The 24,129-nt window shown below is 39.3% G+C and overlaps 1 protein-coding gene across 9 annotated transcripts in view; it reads right to left on the minus strand.

Annotated features, from left to right (window-relative positions):
• The window catches only part of DROSHA (drosha ribonuclease III), a 113,998-nt gene that overhangs the window by 87,407 nt on the left and 2,462 nt on the right, over window positions 1–24,129 (minus strand). For 6 of the 9 annotated variants that reach the window (XM_076007952.1, XM_076007950.1, XM_076007953.1 and 3 more), the window contains 7 exons: window positions 20,089–20,919; window positions 15,842–15,934; window positions 10,113–10,223; window positions 9,593–9,824; window positions 6,062–6,203; window positions 3,792–3,946; window positions 802–882 (listed from right to left, as the gene is read on the minus strand). In XM_076007952.1, the coding sequence (XP_075864067.1) occupies window positions 802–882; window positions 3,792–3,946; window positions 6,062–6,203; window positions 9,593–9,824; window positions 10,113–10,223; window positions 15,842–15,934; window positions 20,089–20,919 (1,645 nt within the window). The remainder of the gene's footprint in view (window positions 1–801; window positions 883–3,791; window positions 3,947–6,061; window positions 6,204–9,592; window positions 9,825–10,112; window positions 10,224–15,841; window positions 15,935–20,088; window positions 20,920–24,129) is intronic. The other 3 variants (XM_076007955.1, XM_076007956.1, XM_076007957.1) reach the window with 3 other exon arrangements.

Consider the following 24,129-nt stretch of genomic DNA (forward strand, 5'->3'; position numbering starts at 1 on the left):
CCTGTAGTCCCAGCTACTCGGGAGGCTGAGGCAGAAGGATTGCTGGAGCCCAGCAGTTTGAGGTTGCTGTGAGCTAGCCTGACGCCATGGCACTCACTCTAGCCTGGACAACAAAGCGAGACTCTGTCTCAAAAAAAAAAAAAAAAATAGCTTATAAAAATAAAAGATAACAGTTGGAAAAAAAATGAAGGAAAATAATTGCAAAAGAGTAGTTATACAAGACTCTGCGATGTAAAAGTGTTCTACACATTCGGTCAAACTTCTTCAGAGGGTCCCTGACAAACCAGGGGCTAGGGACACAGAGGTCATTCAGTCGGTACGCAACTCAGTTTGGTATGGAGGAGAGACAGATGAACCCTGTCAGCTAAGCGCTGTGGTGAAGGGGAGCACCAGCAGGTGGCGCATGGCGGCCTTACCCACCCCTGGGGGAAAAAGGACATGGCCTCACAGCACTTTATGAGCGTTTCTCCAGGGCAATTCATAACCATTTATAATGAAAAAGTATTATACTATGTGCAGTTTTAGAATACTTAACAAAGAACATATCAAATACATCTTGCCTATTTTTATTTTAAATAATGAACCTTCCAAAACTTTTCAGAGTTTCCTTGGTAACACTCCCCACTCCGTCCCCAAAACCCAAGTACTTTTCCTCTGCAATTATCAGTAACAGAGACTATCAGGGAATATGAAAAGAGCATTTCAATGGTATTATTTCATTTATGGGGAAAAGAATAGCAACAACATCTGTCTACTTGTGGCTTCTCAGCATTTACAGACATAATAACCCAAACCAGTTACCTCTTCTCCAGGGTAAATGCTGTGCCTAATTCCTGTGCGTCTCGCTTTTGCGCTGCATTTGCAGAGTGGTCCATCATTCATCTGTCAGAAACACAATGTAATTCGTTTTTATTGGAGAGAAAAATCCACACCATGTACTATGATGCCTCGGAAACTGTGTGGGTTTTAATGTCATGAGCACTGAAGCTCTGAAGAGGCTGTCACGGTTAGAAGATTAAATGGATGTTCCCAAACCAATAAAGCTGCAAACTGTCTATATTGTCTGATAAAGGGAAACGGTATGACAATGCTGCATCCCCGAGTTATTTGTGCAGCCAAGCAGAAAATATCAATGTCAGCACACTGTTTGTCCCCATCTTCTTCCCCTACCACTTCTTAGTACATTTTTTTCCTATCTTTTATTTCAGGAAAAATGACTCTTTTACCAAAAAAAAGCATATTTTATATCCTGGAGGAACATATACAATGTTTTGAAGGTGACCTGCGGATTAAATGTTTTGAAAAGACAAACTAAAAGGTTTCTCTGAAGCAGAGAGAAGAAAATGCCTACAAGAACCAGAAAAACTAACAACACTGGTTAGGTTAGGCTAAGTCTTTTTTCACCTGAATTTATTTTAGTGCCATGAACTCCACTCACATGACTCAATAAGAAAACAATTCTTGAATACCTCTTGGACAGAAAGATGAGTGCTAAGCAATAATTACTCCAAATAGGGAAACAACATACACAGGATATGCTTAGTAATTTAAAAGGAAAAAAACATCACTCTAAACGGAGGTAATGCTCAGGCTTCAAAGAGTTGAAAAGTAAAGGGCTGGAAAAGCAAAGAAGATGGCTATTCCACAGGAAGCATCAGCACACATGAGGAAAAAACAGAAGGCAGAAAGCCCATGTAATGCTCTGGGGCCTTGAGATTCATCTAAATAAAAGGGATAGTTTATGAGAGCAGGAAGCCCAAATCAGCACAGCTGAGATCAAAATCTGAAGGGTCTTAAAATACAGTTTCATAAATTTATCTAGTATAAATGGTAATATTGAATCGAAAAGGAGACGAGCTTAGATGGGGAAAATGGGAAAGTGGAGTTCCATTTCTCTTTCTTTGAATTAACTAAAAAATATATACCTACACATATTTCTTTAAAGTTCTTAGGATATATAACTCATTAGGCCCAATTAAAATATAAAATGTCTCAAGCAGGGCATGGTGGCTCATGTGTGTAACACCAGCCTAAGAAACACAGTAAGACCCTGTGCCTAAAAAGAATTATTTTTTAATTAGCAGGCATGCTAGCACACGCCTGTAGTCCCAGCTACTCAGGAGACTGAGGTGGGAGCATCACTTGAGCCCAGGAATTCATGGCAACAGTAAGCTAAGATTGAACCACTGCACTCCAGCCTGGGTCACAGAGCAAGACCTCATCTCTAAAAGACAAAAAAAAAAAGAAGATATCTTAATAGGACATTGAAGAGAAGTATTAACATGAGAAGCTGTAGAGAAGTATTAACATGAGAAGCTATAACTTTCTTTAGCCTTTTGGGAACTCTAAAGCTCCAGGTGGTACAGCAGAGGAATAACATTACTATCTAAAAGAAATATTATGTTAAGATTTTATCTAAAGTAACAGCTGGCAAATGAGAGATGTAACAAGATTCCATCAAAAGTCACAACATACTCCTAATGCCGGTCATAACTTGCTGTGATGAAAAATGTGGAAAAATCACTTAGTGTTCACTATTTCTAGGAAAGCACACAGACATCCTACATGCTTGCCTTTTACCAGGGTCTGGGCTCCTATACAATCAGCCCTTCAACAAGACTCATTTGTACAAAGAATACAAAACCAAATATAGAAAACAGAATAGTGAGACTATATAGAAGGAAATGGCAAATCTTTGATAGGAATCCAAAGAAATCACAGTAGAGGCTTCTTGCTAGACAGGAGAATAACAGTCGATTATAAAGGCCATACACGGGGAAAGTTTCTTTTATAAGGGAACAAAAATATTCTAAAATTGAATTGTGGTGATAGTTTTGTAGCCCTATAAATATACCAACACACTAGATTATAAATTTTAAGTGTGTGCATTGTCCCATATGTAAATTATAACTCAATAAAACTATTTAAAAAGAAAACCCTACACATGATCAGTGAATAAAGATAAGTTTTAAAATTCACTGGCAATTTTGCAAACATTTCTGCTCAATTCCAAGACAGCAAAGTTATCATAAAGTATATTTTTGTCAGGCATTCTAACTATATTAATTCTATCAAGAAAAAAATGTAGATAGCTGTCATATAACAGGAACCAAAAGAAAAGCATTCTAATTAATACACAATGGTATAATTTACTCACAAAATATAAATTTTAATTATGTTTTATAGGCATCTAATGCAATATATGCATTAAAGATATTTTTATATGTATTGTATATTTGTCAGATATAAATCTTTTATAAAGATACTATTTTTATTATATATTACTTCTTAAGAAAACTATAATTCAAAATAAAAATGATTATGTACAGCTATTACATCATTAGCTCAAACATACTTAATAAGGAATTGAACTTATAAGGAGTTGTGACTGTTACCAACTAAAAAACATTGTGTAAGACTTGTTTACTATTTTGCAGCAAGATACATTCCAGGTGAACTGCTTTTAAAAAGATTTACAAGTTCTCTCTCCCTCTTCCTATACCATTTGTCTCCCCTCACCTATGGCAAGTTTAATGAGATAGCACCATTATCTTGCTCCCTAACACAGAATTTACAAACATCATCAAATATGATTCAAGGAACAGCTGCTTTGGTGCTTATGCTTTGGAACTGAACTCTGAAGCTGAAAAGAAATAGCTCTGAAGAATGACCCAACCCTGAGAGTAAAATTCAGTTTCAGTACCAGCCAACATGGATCTTCTGAACCCAGGGCAATAAATGTGATGTGTGGGTTTGCAACTCTCACAGCAAGAGCATAAAAACACACCCACCTGGCCTGGGTCATTGTACCAAAGTTCATCATGAAGTCGGTCCGGGTGGGCCTTTTTGCGTTTGATTTCTGCAATGACGTCAAAAACTTCGGAGTCCGAGCTGCTGGAACAGGTGCTGTCCTCATCAGACTCACACTCAGATTCACTGGAACTCTCTAACAGAGGTTGAGGGAAAAACACAAATAGATGTTGAAAAAATTAACAAAATGGTTTTTGTAGAGACTTCCAAATGACCTAAACTTCTAAATGTAACGACGGTTACTTATTCTTCCAGAAAATACTTGAGGGCCTACTCTTCACCAAACACTCCAATACCATGAAAAATAAGACAGCCCATAATACAAAGTCACAATCTAGTTGGGAAGCAAAGAAAACAAACATTTTTACGGAGAAAATAAGACAATGAATAATGCCAGATAAAATTAAAACACAATAGTAACATGTGGTTTCACACTTAAAAAGCTATAGCAATTCACAAAAGGGCAGGTCCACCGTGACCTGGAAAGGTCAGTGACAACTTCAAGGAAGAGGCACTTGTGACCCAGGCACTGGTGAAGGATGGGAGTAGGCTAGGCTGATAAGGAGGGAAGAGGAAAGGAACGGAGAGGGAGCACTATAGGCAAAAGCACGGAGTTAAGAACATGGGTGGACTCTGGCTAGAGCACAGGCCCCACAGAAAAATACTGGGAAGTGATGGGCCAGGAGTGTTGTGAATGCCAGACTAAATGCTGGGAATGCAAGATTGAAGTTTAAATTTTTTTCTCTCAATAGTAGCAAGAGAAGATTTTAGTCTTTGAAAGTGACTGAATAAAAACAGATTTAGTTAAGCCTGGGCAGGGTAGCTCACAACTGTAATCCTAGCAATCTGGGAGGCCAAGGTGAGAGGATCGCTTGAGGCCAGAGTTCAAGACCAGCCTGCACAAGAGCAAGATCCTGTCTGTACACAAAATAGAAAAATTAGCCAAGCGTGGTGGTGCATGCCTATAGTTACAACTACTCAGGAGGCAGAGGCAGGACGATCACTTGAGCCCAGGAGTTTGAGGTTGCAGTGAGCTATGATGATGCCACTACACTCCAGCCCAGGCAACAGAGCAATATCCTCAAAAAAAAAAAAAAAAAAAAAAGATCTAGAATTATGCTAACTGAAATAAGCTAGTCACATAGACAAATACTGATCGATTCCACATATGAGATATCTGGAGTGGTCAAATTCATAGAGACAGAAAGTAGAATGTGGTGGCCAGGCGAGGGCTGGGGGAAAGGGAGACATGGGAGTTTCTGTGTAGCAAGATGAAAAATTCTGGAGATTGGTTGCAAACAACATAAATGTACTTAATACTACTAAACTGTATACTTAAAAATGGCAAAGATGGCAAACTTTATGTTATATATATTTTATAATTAAAAAAAAACACCTAGAAGTTAGATTAATCCCATAAGAGATTAATGTAGTAGTAGCATAATAAATTCTAACACTTATGGATTTATATTTATGTGTGCTGTATGAAACAGATGCTACTGTCATCCCTATTTTACAGATGGGAAAACTGAGGCACAGAGAGATTAAATGGCTTGCCCAAAGTCACATATCAAGTAAGTGGTGGAGCAGGGATTCAAACCCAGGCCATTGGGCTACCGGGTCAGTGCTTTAACCCATCATCGTAGCATGTAAGACATAATTAAAGTGGGCAGATGAGAACCAAAGAGAACACATTTGTAAATGCACATTGAATGTCTCATCTGTACATAGCATTCTGTCAGGGCCTAAGGACACAGTGGTAAAAAGTAGTTTCTATCCTCAAAGATCTCACCATCTAATTGGAACCTCAGAACATACACATGAAAAAAGTAGATCACCATATGAAAAAGTTATAGAAACTATCCATGTGAGTAGAAAGAAACCTTCAAACAGGCTATCATTGCTGTTGCATCAAACCAGGTGCACCTGGCAATGAAGAAGGCCAAGGAGGGCCACCTGCCCATCATCTAGGCGTGGGGCGCATGCTCCTGCTTTCAGAGGAACGCTGAGGACAACTCTACAAGGGACACATGGCTTGCAAATGAGATCCCTGATGTATTCTGCTGAATGTAACTAAGAAAAAATAAGATGAAAAAGAAGGAGGTCCCACTGCTATGTATTTTGCTGACTGTAATTAAGGAAAATAAAAAAGAAGTCTCAATATGGGACTCTCAAGGATATTTCCCAAAAGTCCATGATTAAGCCACAATAAAAGAGCAGAGGGTCTTGGTCTAGTGGCTCTGTGACACACCTAAATCTTCATCGAGCTTCGTCTTCGGTGGTTCCCACGGAGGCCTGGCGGCTTTGGCTTTCTCTTGCCTGCTCCCCAGCTCTTCCTCAAATTTGTCATATAAGTCACGGAGCCTACTGGTTCCGACCACAGTAGAGTCTCCCTTTTAAAAATAAAGGATCAATATTAGGAAGTACAATAATGCTCATAATAAAGATAAGACTTCACTAGTAATCAAAGAATTTTTAATAGCAAGATGCTATTTTTCAATTTAACATTTAAAAACAAAATGCTCAACTTTGGCAAAGACACTCTGGATCACACACTTATGGCTGACCCAGCCCTTAGGTAAATGTACTTTGCCAACCTTCAGAAACATCAGAACTGTTGATCTATGCCCTTCTGATATGACATTTTTTAAAAAATCATGACCCTCAGAGAATTCATGACAACTGACACCAGACACACCTGCCTAGGGAATGTCCACTTTCTACTGAAAATCAGTGATAGTCTACCTTCTACATCAACTCAATGAACAAAAGGAAATAGTCTATATATCCTCTCTAACACACACACACACACACACCATTAACATGGGGCAGATACACAAACACAAGGATTCTTCAATGCATTCTTAAAGGAAGTTCTCCATTTTCCTCCACTCTCTTTCCAGGTTGAAAATCACTTTAAATGTCTACATTCTTAGGCTTATCAACCTCAAAATGTAAAAACCAGACTTTTCAGATGCAAAAATAAAGTTAAGGCATAAAATCTGGTACCCAGAAGGGGGGATAATTGCTTTTCCTCAGGCCCCACCTCATTGCTGAGATTGGCAACAGCAGGATACTCTGATAGCCTGACCACCTTCTCTGCACCAGATGACAAAACTTAAAGGCAAATGTTGGGCTTTTGGGCTTAGTCTTCCTTCTACACTGGAGTTTAATATACCCATAACAATGTAAGAAAAAAAAAAGCAGCTCTGCCTGTTTAAGATCTCTGAACTTCAGTGTCTTTGTCTTTGTTATTTTAAGAATAACAACACCTAGGGCAGCCATTCTTCCCTTCTTGCTAACAGAACTATGACTCATTCCATCAGTTTTGGGGCAAAGAACTCCTGATCTCAGGGAAGGTGGGCTGAGCCACCACCCCTGTCTCAAAGATGTCTACTTCCTAATCGCCAGAAATTAAATGTTATTCTACATGGCATAAAGGACTTACAGATGTTATCAAGGTTGTAGAATCTGAGGTGGGGAGATCATCCTTGATTATTTGAGTGGACCCAATCTAAACACAGGAGCCCTTAAAAGCAGAGAACTTTTACCAACAGAGGTGAGAGATGCAACAGAAGAAGAGGCATATTCAAAGCATGAGAAGGACTCGATTGCCATTGCTGGCTATGAAGATGGAGGAAGGGATCCACAAGTCAAGGAATGGGAAGAGCCCTGAGCTGACAGCCAGTAGGGAAACAAAGACCTCTGTTCTATAGCCACAAGGAACCGAACCCTGCCAACAACCCAAATGAGCAAGAAAACCAATTTTCACCAGAGCCTCCTGAAAGGAACATAGCCCTGCTGATACCATGATTCAGCTGATGAGACAAATGTAGGACTTCTGACCTCCAGAGCTATGAGATGATAAATGTGTGTTATTTTAAGCCATGCAGTTTGTGGAACTTTGTCATGGCAGTGATGGAAAACAAATCCTTGGGGCAGGTATGTGATGTGGCCCTGTAGAAGGAATGGAAGGGCAGCTTGGGTGAGGTGCTCGAGATGCTCCATCAACATGCTCTCTGAGTCCTGTGTGGGGGGACACAGGTGTGCAAGGACATGACCCTTACAGGGGCTGCAGCATCCTGCAACTGTGAAGGATGCCCAAGAAGACAGTAGAGCCCTGCCACCACTGAGCCACTGAACCAATACTGGCCATGGCCCCCCTCTAGACACCTTACTATGAGAAAAATAAACCCAGCTGATTGAAGTCCTGCTGAGTCAGGTATTACTCCCAGCAGCACTCCCAACCGACAGAACACCTTCTTCCCAGGATGTCTTGAGGACAAACATAGCATGATGAGAAACACGGTGATATGAGAAGCATGGAGTAAGTCTGGCACCATAAAATTGCTCAGTATGTGAGCTTTCCCTTCCCTATATCACACGAACTAAATAACTTAAAAGCCTGCTCTACTTATCAAGTGAAATACCCCACCACTATGAGATTTCTCAAACACCTTTTTTCTAAAGACAAGGAAATCTCCTTTAAAGTCCCTCCACAAAGTCCAAATAGAGGCTATTTTCACAAAATTCCAAACAACATGACCCTCTCCTAGCCCATGTACCAAACCTAACGTCTACTTTTAATGCTCGAAATCTGTAGATAGTTGTTCTTTCACTCCTTCATTTAATCAATGAACATTATTGTGTGTCTACACTGAGACAAATGTGCCTATGCTGATGAGATGGAGGCATAACACCCATGGAGAAGACAGGAAGACAGAGAAAAGGGGAGAGTGACAGAGAATAAAATGGAGATGAAAGAAAGAAAAAAAAAAAAAAAAAAAAAAACAGAAGCAAGCATGTGGAGAAGGAGAGAAGTGGAGTCCGCCATGGCAATGAGCATGCTGGCTGCAGAGCCACACGTGCCCCCGGCCTCTGCAGTGCACACATTAGATGTCCTCTCCACAGCCTGATAAGGGTGACTGACAATAGCTTCCCTTCCACAAACCAGCCAATATGCATGGGAAACTCCCTGTGGTGGTGCTCTTCTGGCCAAGGATACACTCCGAAAAGACAAACTCAAATTCTTATTCCCCATTTTTGGGGACACACACACATACACATACACAGCATAAACTATTATAGTTATAGGTGAGAGCTTATGGAATCACTAGTAACAGTATCATAAAAAATGCAGAATAAGGTTGGACGCTGTGGCTCACGCCTGTAATCCTAGCACTCTGGGAGGCCGAGGCGGGCGGATTGCTCGAGGTCAGGAGTTTGAAACCAGCCTGATCAAGAACAAGACCCGTCTCTACTATAAATAGAAAGAAATTAATTGGCTAACTAATATATATAGAAAAAAAATTAGCCAGGCATGGTGGTGCATGCCTGTAGTCCCAGCTACTCAGGAGGCTGAGGCAGCAGGATTGCTTGAGCCCAGGAGTTTGAGGTTGCTGTGAGCTCGGCTGACACCATGGCACTCACTCTAACCTGGGCAACAAAGCAAGACTCTGTCTCAAAAAAAAAAAAATGCAGAATAAAGATTTACTTTAATTAACCTACTACACTCTTGGCCTTTGGCTTTTTAAAATGGCTTTTGTCCGTAGCAATGATTCTTAACTGGGGGTAATTTTTTCCCCAGGGAGACATTCGACAATATTTGAAGATGTTTTTGGTTGTCACTACTGGCATCTAGTGGGTAACACCCAGAGATGTCGTTAAACATACTAAATGCATGGGGCAGCCACCACAATAAAGAATTATCTGGCCCAAAACACCAATAGTACCAAGGTTAGAGTGACCCTGTTCTATAGCTTTTCTCCTACTTCAGACCTACCACCTGATCCATGGGGTCGCTGGAGTAGTAGTTTTCTGAATGGGTACATCGAATCCACACAGGCTTAAGAAGTTCCTCTTCTTCCTCCTCATTTTTGTCAGGCAGCATCTCCTCAGGCTCTTTTTCCTTGATTGAGGTATAGTTCTTATCTTTGCCAGAGCTCTGGCTGTCACTCCATCTGTCTTTTTCTTCCTCCCAACGAGCTCTCTTCTTCTCCCTACTTGGGGAGCGACTTCAAAAGGGGGCAAAGAAGGCTAATTATTAAAAACGCTCTTCCATTGTAAAAACTAGCCTATTTTACCAGTTTGGTAAAATAGAAATTCCATGCCAAATCACCATTCACTTTTTTAAACCAATGATCCTATTTTACCTGTTTTCTAAAATAGAAATTCCATGCCAAACCACCATAATTACTTTTTAAACCAGTGATTCCCAAACACCAGTCTGGTGGCATCAGAATCACCTGAAGTTTACTTGTTTAAAAATACAAATTCCCAGGCCCCACCCCAGATCTACTTACTGATTCACAATCTCCAGGGGTGGGGCCCAAGAATCTGTATTTTTAATACTCTCCCCAGGTGATTCTGGTGTACATCCAGCAGGTTCAGGAACAACCGATAAACTGTAACTCCTAGAAGAGAAAGATATTTGGGAAATACTTGGAAATCTCCACGTAAGATCAATTTCAGCAACTAGTGTTGAATCCTCCACATCTTGCTTTGCCAGGAAAAAAAAAAAGACTTCACAAAACATGGTCTCAACTTGGCCATAACTTTAGCCTGTAGACTATAATCCAAGAGTGAACCAGGTATATCATTCCTAACCATTTCTCTGGAACCCCACGCTTCAGTATTATTACTTAGTGAATCAACACTTTGACTACTTCTAATCCCCACAAATACTAATATTAACTCAGTTAATACAGAAAGATGAAAAAATATCTTTGTTTCCTTGAATTCCTGGGGCTTGAATTCTACAAAGACCCAGCCTATGCATGTATATGGAGAGAAAACCTATAGGGTAGATTTTAATTTAAGCCCAAGAAATTTAGGTAGAACATACAGACCTTGAGAATTCAGCAAAGGAGAATAACTGCTGTATTACACCAGGTGGTAGCCAGCTCCACTAACAAAGTTACTACTATCCAAGAAAGTTTAAAACCGATCGAAGTCACAAATTAACTATTTTCTTTAACTCTACCACTAACTTCCAATTTTGTAACAAGAAAAGTCTATGTGTAGGTGTACCTGTATACTCGGGGGATTAGGCAGGTTATACATATTGATTATTTATATACCTTCTAAACATCACAATATGTATCATTAGTTTTATTACCAGAAAAAATAGTTACTGTCAAAGTAAAATGTGTATGTTCACCATAGAAAATAATAAAGCATAAACATAAAAATTAAACAAAAATCACTCATAATACCACCTACAGATAACCACTATATTTCACCAATGTTTAATAACATATATAGATACACGAATATGTATCTAAATATATACATGTTTTTACAAAAAAAGGATCTTTATGGCCTGCTCTTCTCATGCAATAGTAAGTCAGGAACTCTCTATTTCAACACATATATCTGAACCATTTTTAATAGCTGCATATTATTTTTTTATATGCATATACCATAATGTAACAAATTTAATGATAGTCATTTAGGGTGTTAACATTTTTTCCCATCATAAACAACACTACCATGAGCACATGTGTGTTCTTTGCACACTTGTCAGATTATTTCCCAAAGCATGTGTACTTTTTTTTTTAAAGCTTCTCTCCAGGTAGGTGGTACTAGTTTGGCCTACCATCAAAACTGTGAGTTCCCCTTTCCAATCATATCAACATCATATCAACATAGTTGTTTTGAATCTTTGCCATTCTAATGAAAAAGTATTTCACTTAATTTTCAATATTTTATCACTACTACAATAAATACATTTCATGTTCACCTTCTTTATGACTATTGGTCATATGCTATGTTAATATTTTTTTAATTAGGATTGTAATCTTTACTGAAATAGTTTTTATAAGATAATCATCCTTCTATCATATGTATTGTAACCTTTTACAGTTGTTTTCCTTTTAATTCTGTGTATTTGTTTATTGCTACATATAACTTTTATAAAGCCAACTTTAGAGATCTTTTTATTTATACTTTCTGCCTTAGTGTTTTGCTTGGAAAACCTATCTCATAACAAGGCTAAATATTTTACATTTTCTTCAGTTACTTTTTATTAAATTTTTTTACTCTTATCTCTCCAAGATGTAAGGCAAAAATTTAATTTCAGCTTTTTCTCCAAATATCTTGTCAATTGCCAGTTTCTCCTCTGATTTAAAACAACTATTATTTATTAGATTATTAGATGTAAATTTTATATATACATGAATGTTGCACAGTATCTGTTTCACTGATCTATTTATACCCATATCAATTTTTTTAAATCATTATGTATTTACAGAACATTACCACTATGAGAATAAATGTCCTTGTATTATGGTTTTTCTTCATTATCCTAACTTCTATTCCAAAGAAAAATTAAAGAGTAATTATGAAGTTCTAAAACCAGTATTTCAACTGAAGTTTATTAGAGATTACAGAATTTTGAAAAAACAAATCAGTTTTTTTACAACATGGTCTTCCACTATGGGAATATAGCATGCCCTCCCTTCATTACATCACCTTGTCAGCAGCTACATTTTATAGTTTTCTTCCCATTGGTCCTATATATTTTTTAAGTTTACTAAAGACACTTAATTTTAATTAGTACAAATTCTATAGTGAATCTACTTTTTTTCCCCATTACATTTTCTAACTAGGTTTTCCTGGTATTTAGGAAGGCTATTAAAATACCATCAGCCAATAATGGTAACTCTAACCTCCTAGTAGCTCTTTTTCGTTTGTTTTGGTGCTTACTTGGTAATAAGCACTTAATTGACATTCTCACATTAATCTTTACAAGAGCCCTATAAGATGATATAACATCACCTACAAAGGAGGAAACAACCCTTAAAAATTAGTCACTTACCTAGTATCATAACATTTAGAAGCAGTAGTTACATTTCAACATATTCTTAAAAATTCCATGAAACGTTTAATCATTAGTATTATTATCATCATCATCGTTATTATTATCAAGAAACACAGGCAAGAGACATCCTCACCCCATCCCCTTTCAGCAGGTATCTTGCATGATATGACCAACAGTCAGGGTTGTCTGTTGTAAACATCAATTAATATTCATATCTAACACTTTGAGAGGGGTATTTCAAAACAGGAACAAAACACCTTTTTCAGGTATTTCAGGCACTCCAAAATTCAAAATCCAACTCCAAATTATTTCTTCTTAACAACATGCTGCTATACTGTAAACTGGTAATTTTTCCTCCTTTACAATATTTTCAACTCTAATTTTTATTTTCCCATCTACTGCATTAGTCAGAACTCACAGAATCCCAGTCTGCCTTCTCTACAAGCCAGCAGGCATAAAAGAAGAAACCATTAGACTGAGGAAATTTCTAGCACTTATACATTAAAAATCATTCACCTCCAATAGGTCCTCAATGATATCTACCACACAATATCCTGGCTTTTATCCTATCTCCGATCTCCTCCTCCTCAGGCCCTCAGCTCACTCTCCCAGCTAAGCTCATTCCAGCTAAGATCGTTTTCTGAACTTCACACCTGCACATCCAATAGCTTAACTACTGCACGATTCCATTTGGTTGTCTGGGACTCTTCAAATCCAAAGTGAACTCATCCTCTTGCCTCTTTCTCAGTATCTCTCACCCTCAATAGGTAACCTAGATCTCAGGTAACAATCAACTCTTCTTCCCTCTGCCCTAACACATCTGAGCAGTTATCAAGGCCTACTGACTGCAGCATGTAAATATCTCTCAATTACGTCTACCTTTTCCAGTTACCACTGTCATTTTGCAGGTCTAGGACACAATCATTTCTCCTGTGGATTACTACAAAACTTGGAAACTGATTTCCCAGTCTCCAGCTTGACCCTCTCAGAGTATTTCTCCACAGTGCAACCTTCACAGGTGCTCTTCCCTTCACCCCTACCATTCTCCTTCCCCAATGCATATGCACACCTCAGGTATCAGGAAAAAGTCAGTAAATCTCGGACTAGACTGGATTTTCACCGTCATGTTCCCAGAGCAACATGTAATCAATCATCTTAGCAAAAGCACTTAACAGCATTTAACTTTCCTTTTCCTGTAAAGTGGGGACTCTTGTTAATGGTGTGGGTATCACCCACACCAGTACAACAAAAGAACTCCATGTTTTTAATTAGCCTGATTGAGTCCTAATAATGTTCAGTAACAGTGATAGGTAATGGGGCCTCCTTGTCTATTTTCTAGGTTTCAATGCTAAATGTGGCTCTTTTAAGATAGTATTAATCATGTTAATCGTAAGATAGCATTCTTCACCATGTTAAAGAAGTTTGCTAATTTCCCTAGTTTATTAAAGCTTTCACTCAGAAATGGATGCTGGTTTTATTTCAATACCTAATAGTCAGATACTGAGATAACCCTATAGATATTGACACAGTAATTACAGATTTTCTAACACTAACCTATCTATCCATGCAGTCTTGGAATAAACTCTATCGGTTATTTTAACACACAACTGAAAACAACTTGCTAGTATCTTTATTAGTATTTTTATCCATACTCAGAAGAGAGACTGCTGTGTAGTTTTCTTTTCCTTAGTTAGGTTTTGCCACCTTTTCCTGCTACCAACAGCATGAGCTTAACTTTTCTTCCATCTTCTACAGTGTTCTATAAAAGTTTAAAATTTTTTGGAGGTGGTACACATTCAGCTTTTTCAATTCTTTTCATGGTTATTGACTGATTAAAGTGTTCTGCTTTTTGTGTGAAATTTGTAATTTCCATTCTCCTAGAAATCAACCCACCACATTCAAGTCTTTAATTATTTTAAATAAAATATCTGTCCTCACACTATTTTATAATTTTTAAATCTTCTTCATTTTTTTTTTTTTTGAGACAGAGTCTCACCTTGTTGCCAAGCTAGAGTGAGTGCCGTGGCGTGAGCCTAGCTCACAGCAACCTCAAACTCCTGGGCTCAAGCAATCCTGCTGCCTCAGCCTCCCAAGTAGCTGGGACTACAGGCATGCGCCACCATGCTGGCTAATTTTTTTTTTCTGTATATATTAGTTGGCCAATTAATTTCTTTCTATTTATAGTAGAGACAGGGTCTCACTCTTACTCAGGCTGGTGTCGAACTCCTGGCCTCAAGCAATCTGCCGGCCTTGGCCTCCCAGAGTGCTAGGATTACAGGCATGAGCCACCACGCCCGGGCTAAATCTTCTTCATTCTTGTAATAATATACTTTCTCTAATCTAATGTTATACACATTTTTCTTTTCTTGATTTGCCACTTTTCAAATTGTATGACCTTTCAAAGAATCAAGTCTTGCATTTATTTACAAATACAGTTACACTGATATAGTTTTGTTTCAATGTCATTAATTTATTTTATCTTTAAACCCCTTTTTCTGCTTTTCTTATACTCTACTCATTTCCAAAGCCAAGTGCTCAGATTGGCACTTACTTTAGATCCAGTTTTAAGTGTCTGACATGTATCAACTCAATGACCCCTCAACACTCAATATGGTAAATATAACTGTCCTTATTTTACAGATGAAGACATTGAGGCTTAGAAAGGTTAGATTACTTTACCCAATAACAAAGTGGGAAAAGCTAATAACTGATCCAAATCTTTCAGACTCTAGAGTGTTACTCTTAATTACCAACATATAAGACCACAAAATTTTACTTTTGGACACAAAAGTAGTTACACCCTGTAAGTATTGGGTTACAGTAATCTCAATGCCATTTTTCTAAAGAAAGTATGGACTACAGTTTTGTTTTTTTTCTGAAACAAGTAAATTTAAGAGCATAATTATGAATTGTCAAGGTTTTTTAAAATAACTTGAATTATTAATGTATAGTTAGTTTTATAGCATTTGTGGTTAGAAAAAGCGGTCTGTATAACTTCTAATTTTTAGAAATTTATCAAGATTTTCTTTGTGCGTTATCAATACATCTGGAAAGTAAAGGCTTTTAAGTTACAGGCTGCTTTAGCTTTTCAAAGGTCATCTTGGACAAACTGAGGCTATTATGAGACTTGGCTGATAGCCTGCACAAGCACAAAATCTGAATTCAAGGAGATAATCCTATGACTTCTTTCAGTGTCAACTCCTTGCTTACCTTCCAGATCTCTTATACTCTTTTTTGTAGGACCTTTCCAGAGATGGTGATCTTCGGTTGTCCCGATGCCTGTGTCTCTCCCGTTCTCGCTCTCTTAAAGGAATTAATACACAGAGCTGTTTTCAACAGAAAGACTCAAAAACACCATCTCTTTTCACTGAATTCATCTTCTAAATAAATGGACCATATCTAAGAATTTTTTAGGAACTATTCACTAGGGGCCATTTTTATGCCTCCTTAATTTATTAGAAGATAAAGGAGTTTTTCGTGTTCCAGAAGTTAACTAACTTGGACAATTTTTGCAGTTTTCTTTAAAGAAAGAAGTCATACATGATGCTAAGCAATAAAGGGAATTTTATTGTAATCTTTTCTCCAGACATTCTAATCAGCCATTCCTTGGGTATTTAACCTACAGGGAAAACTTTAAAGGACTTTACACCCTACTGCTTTCTAGAAAACTCTAAACTTCACCCATCAAATAAATGCAAATTATAAAGCTTTTACAGTAAAGATTAGGACAAAGTTCTATAATAAAAGAGCTCTTAACTCTTATGGGTTATAGGCCTGTACTACAAACAGTTGTAGTTTTAGCTATCACTAACCTGCCACAAGACCATGACTAAATCACTTTAATGCTATTTTTCATCTGGAAAAAACTAAATGGAGCCACTGGGTTTACCCATGGTGAAAAACAGAATGGATTTTAAAACCCTTCCAATGTAAAGTTGGAATTTAAAAATAAATAATAGCATTGAGACTATTTAACAAGAAAGGTCTGAAACTAAAATCTAAACTCCCATGTGTCTGAATCAGAACAAATCTAAAGGAAGTAACCACCCAACTTCAGAATGGAAACAAACAAAAATGGTATATTAACCTGAATCTAGCAAGAAGACTATAAAAATATCCCCCAACTTACAGCCAAATAGAAGAAATATAAATACACTAAAATCAAAACTTACAAAACTAATAAAGATCAGTGAGTGCTTAGATCTTAAGACAGAAATTGTTTTTCACTTAAAGATTTCCCTGTTCTCAAGAAAGCCTCCTTTGAATGTTTTTGACATAACACACAATCCTCAGGTATACATTAACTGTTCAAAATAAAGCAGCCAGAGCTTAGGATTCTACATTCTCCACCTGACATATTTCTAAAATCACAGTTTACATGTAGTCAATAAATCTCAATTACTGTACAGAAATTAGTAAATTGTGCCACATGTCAAAGATATATGTAATTTGTAATGGCATGGCTGCTGAAAAGAATAACTGCCTATATTTCCAAATAAAAAGTCCAAATAGAGGCTATTTCTAATTTTTGTCTTTTAACATTTAGCCAATAAAACTTTACACTTACTAACAACACTTATGATGATGACTGTTACCTCTGAGTGGCTAGGAACTGAAAAGACCAATTTGGACATAAGTCACGTTAATAACACTAACACGATGAACCCTTTTAAAGCAAGAAAAATCATGTGTTATTTTTCCTAAGATTCTTCCTTGTTTGTAAACATTGAGATACTCCTTAAGTACATTATGCTAGCTCTTCAATGGCTAGACATCTACTGTCACCAGAACGGCCATGGAAATTATCGTGCAGTAGCACTACTTAGCTAGGTGAAAGCCACTGCCCACTTCCTCACCACACTACAAAACAGCACACTTGCTGTGCTACACTCACTGTAGCTGTTTCTTTTCTCATTCTCTAGGGTAACTTTGATCTTTCATGATGGCAAATACATTACATCCATTTCTTCACAAACCTCTTCTAAATATAGTTCACCCTAAAACAATCTTGCAATTGGTTATTTAACCACATTTTGGAGGAGGAGAAAAAGAGGAAGAGGAATTTGTAAAAGGATAGGTTTCCTTACCCCAAGAAGCAGGGGAAAAGCAGCCAGAGGACAGACCACAGAATTTGCATAAACTTAACAATCTAGTGTACAAATTTATGAAGTTTCAGTTTCTGCGAATATATTTCTAGAAGTTATATCAGGACTTCACATGCCCCATGTTTGTGTCATAGAAGTCTTTTATATAATACAGATGACTAACACTCCACTTAATACCCCAAGGGGGCCAATTATAATGTGACTGTGCCACTAAGGCAGATTCAAGGCAAATGCCTCAAGCATACTATAAAACAACTCCAAAATAAATATAGACTATTTTAGAAAGATGTAAATTCTCACAGTAAAGGAGTATGGTTTGGGATAAAGTAGATTACAGGTAATTCTTGTAGCACTTGATTCTACTAAGATCCTCAGTTTACAGGACATCTGAGTTTCTTCAAATACATAATGCAAAGTTTAAGCCTCAATGGAAGAATTTAGGATTTGCAGCACAGCCCTAGCAACTCCTCTAATTACAGCATCCCAAAATGGAGGAGAAAAAAACACTACTTAGATTGTTTGCACCAAAATATTTTCCCAAAGACAAGATTACTAACAATCCTTCAAAGTCTGAAGAAAACTATTCACAAACTCTTTCCAGTTTAGATTTTCACCATAAAATTGTAAAATAAGGCCAGGCGCAGTGGCTCACACCTGTTATCCTTGCACTCTGGGAGGCTGAGGCAGGCAGATCACTCAAGGTCAGGAGTTCGAAACCAGCCTAAGCAAGAGGGAAACCCCCGTCTCTACTAAAAATAGAAATTAATTGGCCAACTAAAAATATATAGAAAAAATTAGCCGGGCATGGTGGTGCATGCCTGTAGTTCCAGCTACTTGGGAGACTGAGGCAGAAGGATCGCTTGAGCCCAGGAGTTTGAGGTTGCTGTAAGCTAGGGTGACACCACGGCACTCTACCCCAGGCAACAGAGTGAGACTGTCTCAAAAAAAAAAAAAAAAATGTAAAATAAACTATCACAGGCCTCTGCCAACTAGTTCATGACAGAATAATTAAGAACAATGTTCACCAGAAACATTAGTTTATGTTGAAAAATACTTTAGAAAGTCTACCAACTCTCACTCAGCCCACCAGAAATCAGTCATCTCTGCAAGAAACACGTGCCCTTCTACCCTCAGCCCGGCCATCAGGGAGAGGCAACAATGGAACCTTCCAAGCACCAGTCACTCTCTTGAGGGCAAAGAATGGCCATTATCATTTACTAGCAAAATGTTCAGTTAGAATCAAATCAAAAGAGAAATGAGAAAAATGTGGAAACAGAGATGTGAACTGGTTTCTGAAATCAGCTAGCTCTCTACACACCCACAGGATGAAATGACCTGGTTTGGGGAGCTCAAATACTTTTAGCACAAAAGTTCCACAAGACAATGAACATAAGCACACTACAGGTGAAAGAGAAGCACCATTATTAGCTTGGCAACTGAAGATCTCAAATCTTCATCAACAGGGTTCACTGAAGACATAAATAAATATTAGTACAATTGTTAGCTATGGCTTTTATTTTTCCACATAAAACCAATGGTTCTTAGCCTTTTGAGGTAACAGACTTACACCCACCTCTTTGAGAATCTGCTTTCTTTTGGAAAATGCACACACACATACAAAACTTTGCATATAACTTCAGAGCATTTCTATAAGCCCATGTAGAATCCCAGTTTTAACAATGCCTACTCAAAACCTTATTTCTCTTGTATTTATAGATATTTGATCTTGAAAATAAGAAATGTAGTCTAGAATAGAACAGTATTTTTTTAAACACAACTTTCTTCAGTATGAATGTTTCAATGCAACAAAATCTGGTTAAAAGCTATTCCGAAAACTCTTTGGTCATGTGTAACTAATCTTATTTCATTTTACAAAGAAACAGAGCAAAAAAGCAACAATGTACAATGAACTTCTACTTATCCTAAAAATCAGAAAGCAAGTTCTGTTAACTAGTTAGATTATTGACTGATAACATATACAGAACATCAATTCAAATCAAACTCTATAACCTGGTATGATGATCACACTGAACATAATTTATGATAAAAATACAAGATCTCTTATGTCATAATATCATCACTAAAATGTCCAACTATTAAGCAGAGTAAAAGGCTTATATTCACTGAGATGAACCTACATTGATAATTCTGGAATGCTTTTCAAAATCGCCTTTATCTGATTATCAATTTATTTACTTGTCAGATGTCTCTTCCTCTCGAAAACAGTGGTTAAACGCTTTCTTTTTAATAAATTGCAATGCACTGCCGGACCCTTTCGGTTTGGTTTGCCACTAACGGAAATTGCGTCTGGGCCTCTGCAGTTCAATGAGGAAGTCCCCACGTCCGCTTTACCTGCTCCGCTCGTAGCTGCGGTGGCGGGCTGGCGTCCTCCCTCGTTCATACTCGGACCTGTAGCGGCTGTCTGGTCTCCTCCTGTCAGGACTGCGGCCTCGCTCCCGCCGGTCCAGGGACCGATGCCTCTCGCCTCGCCCGTGACTGTGATCTCGGTGCCGGTGGTCATCATAGTGTTTGAGCCTTTCTGGGGACCTTCTTTCACTGGAAGCTTTTGGGAGTGGGTATGGAGGGAGATGCCTAAAATGAGGGCTACTGCTGTTATTAGCACTGGGCAGGAAAGAACTGGGGTTGTTCTGGAAACCATTAAAATTGGGAGGTGGGAAGTTGTGGTGCGAGTATCCGGGAGGATACTGATAATTAACCTGCTGTGGCATGACTGGAGGGGGCGGGGGGTGAGGCATGGAGGGGGGAGGCATCATGAAGGGGAACGTGCCTTGCCCGGGAGGTGCCCCGGGGACAGGAGGGTTATTGGGACAGGGCATCGGGGGAGGCATGGGAGGAAAACAGGGAGGAACTGGGAAGGGGTGCCTCATCTGGTGGTTGGGGAAAGGGGGCCTGATTGGGCAGGGGGGAGGGCCTTGTGCTGATGGAGGCATGGGTGGAGGGAAGGGTACGAAGTCTGGTCGTGGAGGCAGAAAATTGGGGGCTGGAGAGTTCGAGAAAGTAGTGGAAGGGGCACTTGGAGGTTCATATTGATATTGCACAGGAGGCTGCTGAGGGTGAAGCAGTCTCAGATTTTGGGGCCTGAAGGCTGGTGCTGAGGGTCTGGCTCCATGTCCTCCTCGTCCTCGGGGACATCCTCGTCCTGGGTGGAACGACATTCTGTGACTTTGTTGGAGAAAATAAAAAGGGGAAAAGTTAAAAAAAAAAAAAAAAAAAAACCCTCACGATGTAAACAGGGTTTCATTAATGCCTGACCATCTTTTTTTTTTTGAGACAGAGTCTCGCTTTGTTGACTAGGCTAGAGTGAGTGCCGTGGCGTCAGCCTAGCTCACAGCAACCTCAAACTCCTGGGCTCAAGCGATCCTTCTGTCTCAGCCTCCCAAGTAGCTGGGACTACAGGCATGAGCCACCATGCCCGCCTAATTTTTTCTATATATATTAGTTGGCCAATTAGTTTCTTTCTATTTATAGTAGAGACGGGGTCTCGCTCTTGCTCAGGCTGGTTTTGAACTCCTGACCTCGAGCAATCTGCCCGCCTCGGCCTCCCAGAGAGCTAGGATTACAGGCATGAGCCACCGCGCCCGGCGCCTGACCATCTTAATGAGTAACTAATAGACCTCTTAAGCTCCTGGAATATTCTACCCATTTAATACTGGGTTCTCAACAATATCTGAAACTCTTCATAGCCAATAAAGTCATCTTCCTTTGTCTTGCCCACCCAACCCATTGCAACAGTCAGTCCCTGGACTTTGTCATTCCTTAAAGCTGCTCCACCTCCAAAATGACAAATTCAACATCCCACTGTTCCATTATTCACTGTCATGTTCCTGCTCAAGTTCCCCCTCAATCTTGAGCTCACTTGTGAGGTCCACACACATCTGCACCAGCATCTTCCTGTCTTCACCTCCTACCCACTCAGCATAGACCCCATGGCCCAGCATCTCAATAACTCCTTTTTTAATACCCTAAGCTCCAATGCCCCTCTCTACTTCAGTCACAAGAACCTGGCAATACTCCAACCTTAGAAGAATGCAAATATTTGTTTTCCGGAGGCTAACTAGAAAGCAGTCCTGTAGAAAAATACCTGACTAGGCAGACTGGTGCCCATGGAAATTCATGGTCGCTGGGTGGCTGGTATGCCAAGCCATCCCCCTGGCATGCTTCTGCAGCCAGCTTACTCTAACTATCCTCCATAACTACCACAAACTTCTAGCATCCTCCCCATATTCCATTCCCTCTTCACAGTCAACATGCAACCTTATCTCCTACCACACACAAACACAAACATCAACAGAAGAGAACTCCCTCAACTTGTTGTACCATTCTGCAAACCTATGTGCCAAACTCCATCCTCTCCCAATTCCCTCCTCCTCACAAAGCTTCTCCTGACACACGTGCTCTGAATCCCATTCCCAAATGTATATATTTGGGATTACCACCCTTCCTCTGTGTTCCTTCATCTCTCCTTGCTACCAGACCCTTCACATCAGCATTTTAAAATGCTCAGGTATGGCAGGCGTGGTGGCTCACACCTGTAATCGTAGCTCTCTGGGAGGCTAAGGCGGGAGGATCGCTCAAGGTCAGGAGTTTGAAACCAGCCTGAGCAAGAGCGAGACCCCGCCTCTACTAAAAATAGAAACAAATTAATTGGCCAACTAAAAATATATAGAAAAAATTAGTCAGGCATGGTGGTGCTTGCCTGTAGTCTCAGCTACTCAGGAGGCTGAGGCAGAAAGAAGGATTGTTTGAGCTCAGGAGTTTGAGGTTGCTGTGAGCTAGGCTGACACCATGGCACTCTAGCCCAGGTAACACAGTGAGACTCTGTCTTAAAAAAAAATAAAAATGTTCAGGTCTATTCCAACATAAAATACTTTCCTTGGCCTCTGTGTCTCCCTCCACTTTGCACCTTCTTTCTCCTCCCCTTCACAGCCAAATGACCTGGAAAAGTTGGTAGAGGTTGTCTGTGTTCCTTGCAAAATTTATATGTTGCACCCCTAATTTCTAGTGTAACACCTTATGGAGATGGCGCCTCTGGGAAGTAATTAGGGTTAGATTAGGTCATGAGGGTAGGGTTCTCATGATGGGATTAGTTCCCTTATAAAAAGAAGATGAAACAGGAGATCCCCCTCTCTCTGCCAGGTGAGGATATAGCAGGAAGATGGCCATCTACAAGCCAGGAAGAGGGCATGCACCAAGAACCTGACCATGCTGGCACTCTGACTGTAGACTTCCAGGCCCAGAAATATAAGAAATAAATGTTTGTTGTTTAAGCCACCCAGTCTATGGCATTTTGTTATGGCAACCCAGGCTGCCTAGGACAAAAGTATATACACTTCCAACTTACTCTAATCTAGCTTTGGCTTCTGCCACTACTCCAGTGAGTGAAATGACCAGTACCCACCCTGTCTTGAAAACCAGTGGTCATTTTCAATCACCTTACTTGATCTCTATGCAGCATTCAGTCTAGTTGCCTCACCCCCACCCCATGGAGGCTTTCCTTAGCTTCCTGACAAAACACCCCCACTGTGTCCTTCATATCTCTCTGGCTATTCCTCCTGATAGTCTTCTGTGCCAGCTCCTCCTCTGGTAGGGGGCCTCTGACCTTTTAGTATTTCTCAGAGGTCCAGCCTGGGCACTCAGCTTACTCTCTCTGCCAAGGTGACCTTTCCCAACTGTGTTATTTCAATTACCACCGATCTGTCAATAACTCCCAGTTACATCTCTAGCCATCAACTTCTGAACTCCAGACCCACTTTGCCAACTGCCAACCCAACCTCTCTCCTTGAATGTCTCACTGACTCTGCAAATTCAACTTAACATATCCTAAAAGGAATTAACGCTCTTCTTCTCCAAAATAAACACTTGCTATTTTCTTAGTATTTCCTATCTGCATAAATGATACCATTTAATGGTTCTCAAGACATATACCAGGAAATCACCTGACAACTTTCCCTCCTTAGCCCTGCTTAGCTAAAAATTTATTTTAAAATTCCTATCAATTATGTAATAACTTAATAAAAAAATTTTAAGAAATTAAAATTCCTATCATTTATGCTTCATAAATACTTTTGATTTCATCCACTTCACACCATTGCCTCTTGCCTGGCTTTTATAATAATACCCTTGCTGGCCTTTCTACAACCACTGTCACTGCCCCCAGGGCTTTGTTATGTTCCCTGTTCTCACAACACTATGCTGCTTCTTAGCAGGTCCTATAATAATTACAATCCACCAATTAATTACCTAATTCCAACTTTAGTTTCTACATGCACCTGAGAAGTACAAGCTCCATCAGGGCAGGGCTCTGGGATGTTTCATTGCTTCCTAGCCCTGTGCATAGCCCTCTGTTGTGTTATACCCACTGCTTAAAGAATG

This window comes from Microcebus murinus, chromosome 11 (genome assembly GCF_040939455.1).
Source record: "Microcebus murinus isolate Inina chromosome 11, M.murinus_Inina_mat1.0, whole genome shotgun sequence".
Taxonomy (NCBI): Eukaryota; Metazoa; Chordata; class Mammalia; order Primates; family Cheirogaleidae; genus Microcebus; species Microcebus murinus.